General features: G+C 36.3%; 2 protein-coding genes across 2 annotated transcripts; one reads left to right on the forward strand and one right to left on the reverse strand.

Annotated features, from left to right (window-relative positions):
• Positions 1-3,181: 3,181 nt before the first annotated feature.
• LOC114733697 (protein CYPRO4-like) lies at positions 3,182-6,305 on the reverse strand. The gene is made up of 2 exons (XM_028921192.1): positions 4,584-6,305; positions 3,182-3,828 (listed from the first exon to the last, which is right to left on the reverse strand). The coding sequence occupies exons 1-2, from the start codon at positions 6,213-6,215 to the stop codon at positions 3,538-3,540; spliced, it is 1,923 nt and encodes a 640-aa protein (XP_028777025.1). The 5' UTR covers positions 6,216-6,305; the 3' UTR covers positions 3,182-3,537.
• Positions 6,306-8,520: 2,215 nt separating this feature from the next.
• On the forward strand, positions 8,521-12,029 carry LOC114733701 (probable LRR receptor-like serine/threonine-protein kinase At5g59680). Its single transcript, XM_028921196.1, has 6 exons — positions 8,521-8,635; positions 9,173-9,716; positions 10,595-11,058; positions 11,174-11,309; positions 11,808-11,879; positions 11,978-12,029. Exons 1-6 carry the CDS (start codon positions 8,521-8,523, stop codon positions 12,027-12,029), a joined length of 1,383 nt encoding a protein of 460 aa, XP_028777029.1.
• Positions 12,030-12,219: the final 190 nt, after the last annotated feature.

Here is a 12,219-nt window from a genome sequence, read left to right on the forward strand (position 1 = left end):
CCCACAATATATATCTAAAAAAAAAGATATAAAAGAAAGTTAAAAAAGGAAAAACTAGACAAAAAAATAGCTTATCCAAACGGCCACAATGGACGACCTCAGAGACAATGGCAAGACAAGTTGAAGATGAAGGAGAAACAACCGAACATAGGACAAGAATTGGAAAATGCACACAGACAAACTGGAAGAGTGGCGAGGCAAAGAAAGACACAAACTGGTGGTCAGGCAATGGACGACTCGAGTTGAAGACGGTGCTCGGCGGCAAAGCAATGACGGACTGAATCGTTCCGATCCTTCTCTCACCTGTTAGGTGACATACCTTGATTCTGGAAGAAGGAGTGGTGAATGGCGTCAATGAAGTTGGATATTGGTGATGAAGAATGGAGGAAGACGATGACCACGACGGAGATAAGAGAGATGGAAGCCATGCGATACAGCGATTGATAATAAAACAGCTGACCACATTTTTTTAAACCATAATCCTGATATGTTGGACTTGGACTTAAAAATAGACAAGACTGTGGGGGCTTTTTTTTTTAATAATTTCGGTTTAAACTGAAATGTTTTTTATACTAACCAAAACCCAAAATTCCTTTAAATATAAATCAAAAACCAAATTAATCAAATCCCAAAAAAACCGAATTGAGTTCTGTTTAGTTCAGTTTTTGATTTTAGTACTAATTTGCACGCTCCTATTTGGTCGATCTTTTCCTCTAAGGTGAATGAAAGAATCGATTCAACAATTTATTAATTGAACGAATCATTGCTGATTTCCCAATAAGACTATATATTTTTTAATGGCAAGAACGTGTACGGAAAACTGAAGTTTGACTTTGACCCGAATCAGTTCATGAAGCCTCCGAGCACCACATCCAATGATTTAGTTACTTACGTAGGCTCTTGCGTCATTCACCGGGTCACGTGATCATGTGACGTGATGTGACGTGACTTCCTTGTCCTCCTCACGGATATTTTGAATTTGGATGAATGATATTATTGTGATTTTTAATATAGAATTTAATTATAGAGTTAATTTTAATTCTAAATATAAAATTTATTTTTGATATTTATTAATTTTATTCAAATCACTCTTATTGATACTCTCTCATTCATAGTCAAGTATGAGAGAAAGGAAAGATATAATAAAGATGATTAAGGTATTTTAGAAAAAACATATCATATTTATTATAGTTAACTAATTTACTTAACTTTTTTAATCTAATCAAATTAGTTAAATATGTCTTATATTAATAACTGGAGGAGTACTAAAATATCTATCAAGGTCCTCTTTCACGTTGAAATACAAAATTAATGTGAAATTATATAATTCAGAACCTCCATGTTTTGTTGGAGCCATTTGAGTTAATTGAGATTTAGCATCTTTTAAATCATGTTTGATTCTTCATGAGTATGATAAGTGCGTGAATTCTTTCCATCAAATTTAAAATGATAAAAAAAATATAAGGGGAAAGAAAAAGAAACTCAACATGTTGACAGACTAGGTGCTTAGAAATATACTACTTCATGAGTAGTTTTAATTTACCAAAAGTTCTTAATACTACTATAAGATTTAGATAACTACTTTACAAATACTAAAAAAATTAGTTAAGTTAGTTATTTGTTAAAAAAAAATTATTTTTTTTAAATATCATTGTTAATCATATATATGCACCAGGATGGAAACATTTTAACATATGTAATCATCTTATATTTAGGACCAATTTGAATCTCTAACTAACTCTTATATTTAATACTAGGGGGTAGTATGTATTTTGATGTATTTCAATTGTGAAGGGCTCCTTTCATCCTTCGAAATTAGTTAAATTTACTTCATACATAAAAGTTTAGAATCAAATCCTGATTCACTTGAAAAAATGAATGCTCCTAATACCCACATCAATGTGAGATGATTAATTTATTATATGTTTATAGAATCCCATCAACATTAATTGGAGTTAATGAGGGGTTAGTTTAAGTACCTACGCAAAGTATTTAAAAGAGTAAATTAATTGCATTTTTAAACAAGTTAAGATATTCAATCATAAGTTACTTCCTAAAAAAATTAAGGATTTTCAAATGTTTGATATTTTGGTGAAGTTCTATCGTTTTCCTTCTTTTCAATTCAAGCCTGTTGAGGTCCCCATCGCATAGGTATCAGGCCTCTCTACTGAACCTGGGCCTACGTGTTGGACATCCCTTGACCGCAAACTTCGAACAAGGCTTCGGCCCATTTCTGGGCCCAAATGGCATGCCAAATTGACTCTGATGACGTTAAGCTGCTAGAAAATAATACGATAAACAAAAATATAAAATCTGCAATTCGAATCACTTATTAATTATGTTCAATTGATATATCTTTAAAGCATAGAAATTAAATAGTGCGAAAAGCTTCATTTTATTTTAAGATAAATTATTTTCCACGAGCCGAACCACGATGCCAACTAAGCCGAAAGTGGAATAAGAGGGAGGGCCGTAGAGAATAATAGAATATCCTAAAGTATGGAGTGGGATAAAGTAGAGGGAGATAGCAAGCATCAAGCATGAGATGGATTCCCAACTCCCCCTTTCTCTATCTGTTTCTATTTTGTTCTCACCACTTTTTTCTTTAATGGACTCACATGACTTACGACTGAAGATAATTCATTCTCCAGACGAATAATGCATACTCTCCTCTTTTCCCCCCCTCTTGTTACAAGAAACTCTAGGTAAATTCAGTCCGTAGGATTCGTGATGATCATGGCATGTTTTCAGGCTCGGAAAATGATTATAGAGAATGGGTAAGGTCTTCACATTAATAGCGAAATTCGAACTTTGTGACTTCATAGTTTACAAGTCATTTCCTCACCAATTAAACTCATTCACAAGACATGACTATAATTCATTTCGGTCAGTTTTCTATTTATTCTCCTCTTTTTAACACCGCACCAGACCCTCACCCAAAGAAGAACAACAAAAGAAATCATAAGTAGAATTAGCCACTACTTACAAATATCCCATTTATTCATCACTATAATTCATTTTGATCAGTTTTCTGTTTACTCATTTCTTTTGTGTTTTTTTTTTTTGCCTACAATCTTATCCAACTTAATCGGCCCAAGTTGATTTTAACCCCCAAAGTAAGATGCAAATCTTGAATGTGGGCAATAAATAAGAAGATAAAGATAGAGATGGAAGGTGCTTGTGAAAATTGAAACATCTCGTACTGTGAAACAACCAGACAATACACGTTTTTTTGGCGTCTTCACACTTCTATTCATCTCCAAGAAAAAGTTGGAAAAAAAAAACGGAAAAAAATATCCATCACCAAACTGGAGTGCATATAAACAAACAAAACAGGCAAAACCTAAACCTCATACAGAAGAATGAACAGGTCAGCCTAAAGAAATTTGATAGTTACATGGAAAATATCAACTAAAAAAACAAAAACAAAAAACTACACAGATGAAACCAAAGGGGGGTTTGACCCACAAACAGAAAAAAAAGTAAAAGAAAAGAAACCAAAGGGGGGAATGATTGTGATAAAAGTTTCTGGAAAACCTATGTACCACGTCGCTTTCCAGACAGACTGATAGAGCTAACTTTCATGGGAGTTGCCACCACCAACGGAGCTTCTGGAGAATCACTAACAGCATAATTGTCGTGCATAAATCGCGATTCCACGATGGACTCGTCCTTCAGAACAATCTTATAACAGTAACAGCTCTTGAGCCCTTGCTGATTTCTGTAACATTCATGGGCACTGTTCTTCACCTGCTGAAAGTCCCATATCACACTAAACTTGCCTACTGTCGCAACAAGGTGGCGCTCCTGTTTGCCATTCTCAGTCACCTGAAAGAGAGAAACAATTACAAATGTGAGATGCTTGTAGCAGATGCACAAGATCAGAACAGTGAGAACAGTACTAAAAAGGCCCTTCCTCCACGGGGGGCTCATGCCAGCTTAGGCACGCAAGGGACAATAGGGATGTATTTCTGTTAGTAATTTCCATCAATCCATGAACGAGAACTTTTTGCTTGCCCTTATAATCTTTTCAGTATAGAAACATGATTACGGGACGGTAGTGTTTTTTCTAAACCTAATCTTATTGATCAAACTTTAGCTTTGTTTTTGTCAGCAGCATTTACGAGTTTTGCAGGGAAAACCTTATAGAGACAGGAAACAAAGGCTTCAAACATTAAACGATCTGAATGCATACTTGTAATTTGTGTCAGTTTGACCAAAACACGGATAACACTCATGGTCTCAGGCAGATATCCGAGTTTACCATATACCAAAATAAGTCAAAGTAATTATGCTAATATAACTAAAATGGCTGGAAAAACAATGTCCACAACAAAAGACATAGCATAGCATGAGTAAGTTACAAGTACGATATTATGTTGATCATAAAAATAATAATTAATCAATTTGATGCACAATGCAGGGGGCAAAGAAACAGTTCATCTAACAAAAACGGAATCAGTAACAAATTGGCAATTAAACGTGCTTTATGGCACCAAGGTAAAAGGTAAATAATTAGGTATATCAGCTAGGATTTTATTGGAACAGCTGCGTAATTTAACAATAAAGAAAATAGTACCTACCCATGAAAAATGGCCGCCATGAAACTTATTGTTTGTACCCGCCAAATGCGAATCAAGAGGAGTCAACTTCAACAGTCTCGGAGCTGGTATTTTGTTTCCCATTCGTCCAGTAAACCCAGTCTTTGTTTTCCCATCTTTATCAGTGAACAAAGTGCAAATTAGTACCAAATAAGTGTCAGTAGTTCCAAGAACCCACTTCCCATCATAAGTAACATCAACATGGGTGATTGGTGAGCCTAGCCCCGGAAAAGCAGTCTTTGCTTGCCGCATTGATGTCTTTGAATACAGACGTATTTTTCCATCAAGAGACCCTACAACAATCGAACCATCTCCAGTGGTTGCAAAGCATTGAAAATTTGTTCCCCTGGAGAATTGATGCCCCTGATTCCAATGCAACACTGGAGAATTAGCCGTTGCAATACTTTGGACCATTCCTTTCCTGTCACGCATATCCCATTGACAAAGCCTATTATCATCTAAGCCCAAAAAGGTCGACTCAGAGGGATCCAACTGCGATCCCTTAGTATCATTTGTAATATCTCTCATGGTAATATCAGCTCCATCCTTCTCAAACTTCCATTCAGTGACAACCTTACCAGTCTCAATATCAAGCTGGTGAAGACCTGAGGCTTGTGGTTTCCCTTCCTTCACTGGACTCATAAGCATCATATTAGTTTCTGCCCTCATTAATAAGGCCTTCTTTGCTGCTGATTGCCCTGAACTTGAACTTCCCAGCAACTTACCACCATCAAATTTCACAGAAACACCCTTCCCATGAATTCCATGGTTAAAATTTCGGTAAACCTGAACGCCCATATCGTTCACTAAGAAACTATTATCAAGAGCACCCAACGTCAAGCTCTGCACTCCTCCATTAGCAGCCTCCTCAAACTCCTCCATCAAGTCCTCGGTTTCCCTAACAGGCGTTGCCGGCTCAGGGCTCTTCCCGAACCCATCATCTGCATCCTCCCACACCGAATCATCAGCCGCCTCAGGTTTCACCCACCCTAAAAATTCCTTCCCATAAATCTTTATCTTGTTATCTTCCGAGGCCTCAAGCCCATACACATTCTCAAACAAACAATTCTGAAATTCTGTCACAAACTTCCGGTAGGCTTCGTCTGTGGGGAATTTCAACGCCCACACGCCGCTGGACACGAAGTCAACCCGACGCTGATCGCCAAACATCTTCAATTGCATTTCCGAAGAAACCCTAACTCGAACCTTGGAACCCACCTTCAGCACCCACCATGATTCTCCCTTACCATATGATCCCCCTTCTTCATCATCGTCATCATCCTCGGGGTTATCACTAGAGGCTTTGACAAAAGCGTAGGATGTGCGTTTATCGGAAATGATCCACTTAGCATTGGGAGTGTTACCTCCGATGTGAAGGTAAAGCTTGACAGCGTTTTTCAAATTAGGGGTTTGCAATGACGATTGGTACTTCAGCTTCAGCGCTTTGAGCTTCGCGTCGACTTCATGAAGCTGATCCAATGATGCTCCGGATTTGGCTCCGGAGGAAGTTTTAGAATCGTCATGGTCTTCTTCGCTTTGTTGCTGCTCATCGTCTTCCTCTTCGTAATCAGAGTCCGAGACATCGAGGCCCTCGCGGCTCTGAGAGGTTCCCATGGATGACGAATTTGGGAGAGAAGGAAATTGAAATAACGATGGGATACTGATGAAAACTATGAGCCAAAATTTTGAAATTCGTAATCTTTGAGGGGTTGCGATGAATAAAAAGTTGGATAACGTCCCTGGCGGTTTGTTAGGAGGCTCTCCGCGTCGCGTCCATGAAACGCACTTTTCCTTACCGGCGAAGCATTGGGATAAAGCATAAATAATAAATATTAAATTATTAATTAAAGGGTGTCCCACCAAAATTTCAAGAGTTAAGATTTGCCCACTCTTCAGTTTAACAGGCATTTGGCTTTCGTCCGGATTGAAAATTTTTGCACCACTTTTAAGAGTTGATAGGCATAAATTAACACCATACTTAAAGTTTAAAATGTCCATATTTAATTTAACTATACATTGCATTTACAGAGATTCCAAGTGAACATCATCTATTCTCATCAGATAACTCTAGCACAGAGGGAGAAGAAAGTTTATTACTCTTCAATCCTTAATATAAGACTCAATTCTTGAGTGGTTTTTGTCCAAAATATAAAACGCATTTATTATATTTATCATTTTTTCTAAATTATCCCTATAGATACTCTCTCAACTATAATCAGATAGAAGAGGGGAAGGGGTATTAAGAAAAATGATTATGGTGTTTTAGGAAAAATGTGTCACTTTTCTTATAATTAACTAACTTACCTAACTTTCTTAATCTCATCAAATTAGTTAAATAGGTCTTATATTAAGGACGGAGGAGTATTTGTTTATTTTATTACTATAATATGCAAATGACAAAAGCGCAAACAGTTGGAAAAGAAAAAGCTTCTTCTTCCTTCTTTTTTCGAGACGGGCCAATATAGAACTTGTTTAGAATAGCTTATAAATAGCTTTTTAAACGTGATTTACAGAATACGAGGTAAATATGTGAGAAGATTTTTATCTCAACTTGCGTGAAAGTGCTTATAAGCACTTTTGCAACGTTAATCCAAATAAGTCCATATTCCCTTGCTTTTTTGGGATTTGTGACAATGTAAAAGTTTTAGCTCAATTGATTTTAATTTAGGGTTTCTTTAGATATAATGATATATTTTTTTTGATGAAACATCAGGGTATCCACTGGCGAACTCAGTGACTAATCCCTTCGCTGGCTTGTAGGTACCTCGATGGGTGGGACAGCTGGCCCGGAGTTTTTAAAGCTTTTCCATGCCCAAGGCGAGGATCGAACCCTCGACACTTGGTTAAGGGAGAGATATAATGATATTAAGTGATTATAAAAACATTTATATAAGTCGAGATAAATTTTAATTAGTTTGTCAAACATAATGATATTGATAAACATATTTATCAAGTGATATTGCTTATTGCTAAATACTCTATATAATTATATATGAGCAATATTCTTTCGGTTGATTCTAATAATATAAGCAATATCTTTTGTTTAAAATTTTAAATTGCCTTTTTCATTTTTATGCTAATCATCTACATTTATGATATATTTATTGTTTTTAACTAATTTTAACTAATATTTTAATTTAATATACAAGACTTGCTTTTTGTTTTATTTTTAATTTGCTTTTTTCATTTTTACACTCATTAATTACAATCATCAACGTTTATGATACATTTATTGTTTTCAATTAATTTTAACTAATATTTTAATCTACAACCCTTACTTATTTGTTTCTTATAATAGAAGCCATTCTTATAATGCTCATTCTTTATATTCGCACACACAAAAATTTACAATTAGATTAAAATGAATTGAACTAATTGCATCAATTCAATTTTTTTATATATAAGAAATTTAATTTAATCTTATTGATAAAATACTACATTCCGTTCTTAATAGAAGATCTAGTTGACTAATTTGAGAAAATTAAGAAAATTAGTTATTTGTAGTAAATAGAAATTGTATCTCTTAAAATACCCTTATTAATCATGTGTGCTTGCATTATCCATTTATAGTAACTCTTTAACATATGCAATTATTATAGAAATTACTTGAGGCAAAATATATAAATATTGGAAACAAAATAAATTTGAGTGTTATATTTAAGATCAAATTAAAAGTTAAAGATAGTACTTAAATTTCTGATATTGGATGTAGTTGTTGACTTGTCCTTGACAGCCTACGAGGTTCTCAGCCAGAGGCCGACGTCGTTATTAGAGAAACGGATGGTTGACATAGTCAAGCCACGAACGGTTCTATTCTAAATTTCAGCATGGCCGAGGACGTGTCGATCGCCTCTGAAATCAGAATCAGCACAGGCCATGTCGTACACCTCGTTTCTTTTCTGCTCCCTTCCCACATCGCATGCAGCTTTCAGGTTGGACGGTGGGTTATGACGTCATGGGCCCCTCCGTCTTCCTCCTATGGCTCCTCCTCCTCCTTATCCTCCCCCATTTTGCCTTTCCCTCTGATCCTCAAGGTACATTGTCCATATACTTCATTTCCTCAAACTCCATTATCACCAGCCAGTTCAGCCAATTCTCCGCCACATAGATTAATGGGTCTACATGGTTCCCCCTCCCCCCACCCAACAATGTCCTCATCTTTAGATGCATTAAAGTTAAGAGTTTTCCTCTCCTGATTTCGCCTAAAATTGGTTTCCCCTTCACTGGTCTCAAGCCTGTCACGTAAAATTTCTGTAGTTCGTTGACATTGTTAGATTTTAGAACCGCGCTGATTTTGTTAATGCCAAATTTTATCTGTTAATTTACTTGGGCCGCGAGTGCAAGTTTGTTGTTAAAATGACTAACTTTGAGATATCATTTTAACTCCTTAAAATTGTTCAATGTAAAAGGAAAACACGTTTTGAACATTATAATTTTTCATCATCTTAACTTTTATATCAAGCAAACTATAGGTCACCGTGTTGGCTGCCCAATGTAGTCTTTTGAAGGATTGGACAGGCAACAATTAAAGAAAGAAGGGTATAACTTGGGTCCTTTATTCATGGTCACAGGGTATTTGTTAAATTGCGGAGGCTCGGAAAATGTGACGGTGGGAAGTCTCAATTACATATCTGATCAGGACTTCATCAAAGTGGGCAAGACCACTCCTATAAAGTCAGAAAACTTGGTTCCCATATTGTCCACAGCACGTTACTTTCCTAACACAAAGGCAAGAAAATACTGTTATTCTATACCTGTCAACCCCCAAGGCAAGTACCTTGTGAAAACCATATTCTACTATGGAAGTTTTGATGGAGGGAAGGAGCCTCCTGTGTTTGATCAAATTGTTGGAGGGACCAAATGGAGCATCATAAACACAACAGAGGATTTTGCCAAAGGCCTTAGTTCCTACTTCGAGGTCGTAGTGATGGCCTTTGGGAAGAGGTTGAGTGTGTGCTTGGCGAGGAATAACCAGACTGGTAGTTCCAGCCCTTTCATTTCAGCATTGGAGGTGCAGCCCTTAGATGCTTCGGTGTATAATCCCACTAACTTCACCAACTATGCCCTTGTCACTGTTGCAAGGCATAATTTTGGAGAAAAAGAAGAAATCATTAGGTAAGCTAAAATTTGCTCGTAATCCTCTAATCTTGTAGGGTTTTCACTAGTTAAAATCCTATTTCCCCTACTTGACAAATATATGCATTTTAAATTGTCATCCACAGTTGTGTTCTTTCATTTTATTTCATTATTTATTAAAACGCTTTCAATGTCTCCTTTCGATCCCATCTTCAACTATGAATCATGTTAAATAAAAAACTGACACGACCCATATTAGATCAGTTCTAGTCAGAAATTTTAGTTTCATGAATTTCGAAGTTTTGTGTCTTTAAAATTCACCTACACTCATGAATTTTTGGAAATTTGAATTTCTATTGAGGGCTTCTTATATCATGTGGACTGAGTGCTGGGCATAAGCTAACAAGTGTGGGTCAACGTTAAGATACATTCAATGTTAGTTAATGAATGGAGATGGGATGGGAAGATAACATTGAAAAGACTTCCATGAATAAGAGATTAATTAAGCTGAAAGAACATAGAAGGCTAAATTAGAAATGGGGTTGTATTAGGTAAATTTTCTTGGTGTTTTCTATTAGATTCTTTAATCAAACCATAAGACCCAAAAAATTTTTAAAGAATCAATCATCATGTAATGCACAACTTTTTTGGAAGGAAAAAAAAAACAAAATGGCATATTTTAATAGGGAAAACATCTAAAAACTGTTCCTAAAATTTTGTTCATTAAATATATGCCTATACACCTGTATATTTGTCATGGACTTAGACATTTACAAAACTTTTGCTTTAGTGATGCAGAATCATATGCAAATAAAATGCTGGATTTTTTATTTGGTCATGTATGGATGATATAAATTGAAATGTGGATAAAAAAACAGAGATTCCTATGGTTAAGATGTGTGTATATGTGAAACCAGCTATCCTGACGACAAATTCAACCGGATGTGGCAACCATTTCTGGACCAGAACCCTTTTGTACTGAGCCATTCGAATGTAACTTCATCTGATTTCTGGAATCTCCCGCCAGTGAATGTATTCATATCTGGAATTACAACTAGCCGAGGGAAGGTGCTTGAACTTCAATGGCCGCTTGCGTCCCTTCCGAGCACCAACTACTACATAGCCCTATATTTTCAGGATAACAGGTCACCAAGCGCTTACAGCTGGAGGATATTTGATGTTGCCATTAACAACCAAACTTTTTTCTCCAAACTTAATGTCACAGCCAGCGGTCTTACAGTTTATGCTTCGAAGTGGCCACTCTCTGGGCAAACCAAAATCACTTTGGCCCCTAGAGAAGGGAGCCCCGTTGGACCTGTAATCAATGCTGGAGAAATCTTACAGCTTCTTCCTCTGGGGGGCCATACTATTCATAGAGATGGTATCTTGTAGATCTCTCTGTACTTCTTTGCAATTTTTTGATTGAATTTTAGAATCATAATGAAGACACTCCATTTACATGATCTGATTTGGTTGTTATGACGTACTGTTTATAGTGACTGCGATGGAAGAATTGGCAAGAAGTTTTGACAATCCACCTCCTGATTGGAGCGGGGATCCTTGCCTACCTAAAGAAAATTCATGGACTGGAGTTCGATGTTCTGAAGAATTCATTTGTCAGGTCATCTCAGTGTAAGTTCGAGTGGTAACTAATTATTGGATTCAATTATTTGAAGTTCTGAGTTTCATTTCAATTTTTTTAGGACTCATTTAACTCGTGTCAATATGCAGATGATATTGAAGTGGCGTAGTATATGCATGATTCTTACTAATAAAACTTATAAAATGGCTAAAAAGTAGACAATAGAGTGAAAATCACTCTAGGTGTGTGACATGTGGTAACAAATGGGATGAATAAGCAAATCATGCATGCTTATGATGCAAGTACGGCACTGGATGGCCGGCACCAACAGAATTGAATGATATTCTTGCGAAAGTCTAATAAAAGGGTTTATGTAAATTATTGCGTTTTAAAACTATAACAACCCTGGCGACTAACAGTTCTCCAGGACCAAATTAAAACTTGAATAAAAACTAAAGACTAGTCGAGTAATTTAACCGAACTTCTCCTATGCTCCTAATGTGTAATGGTGGATTCAGGCTTTTTTTAATTTTGGTTTTGGCATGAAGGAACTTGACGGACGTTGGGCTGTCTGGGTCACTTTCTCCAAGCATTGGCCATCTAACTGGGCTCATAAACCTGTAAGGAATCTATTCCTTTTAATTTAAAAATGGCAAGTAATTTATTTCTCTTGGTTACAACTCAATCATGATACTGTTATTGAAATTTTTGGCCCCAGTTGGCTGCCTGGAAACAAACTCTCAGGAGAAATCCCGACATGTCTAAGCTGAAGGAGCTGCAATCTTTGTATGTAGACCAAGATGTTTTTATCTTCAATCCTTACTTGGCAAATCTTTGGTAAAAGTCTTGAGTATTCACAACCTGATTCATTGGAGAAAACATGACACAGGGACAACTTGATAACAAAAACAATTTTACAGAAGCTTTACCCTTTATTTTACTCCTCTGAGCTTTCTTAAT

This window comes from Neltuma alba, unplaced genomic scaffold (genome assembly GCF_004799145.2).
Source record: "Neltuma alba isolate B1F8T4 unplaced genomic scaffold, ASM479914v2 tig00013029_pilon, whole genome shotgun sequence".
In the NCBI taxonomy this organism is placed as follows: domain Eukaryota; kingdom Viridiplantae; phylum Streptophyta; class Magnoliopsida; order Fabales; family Fabaceae; genus Neltuma; species Neltuma alba.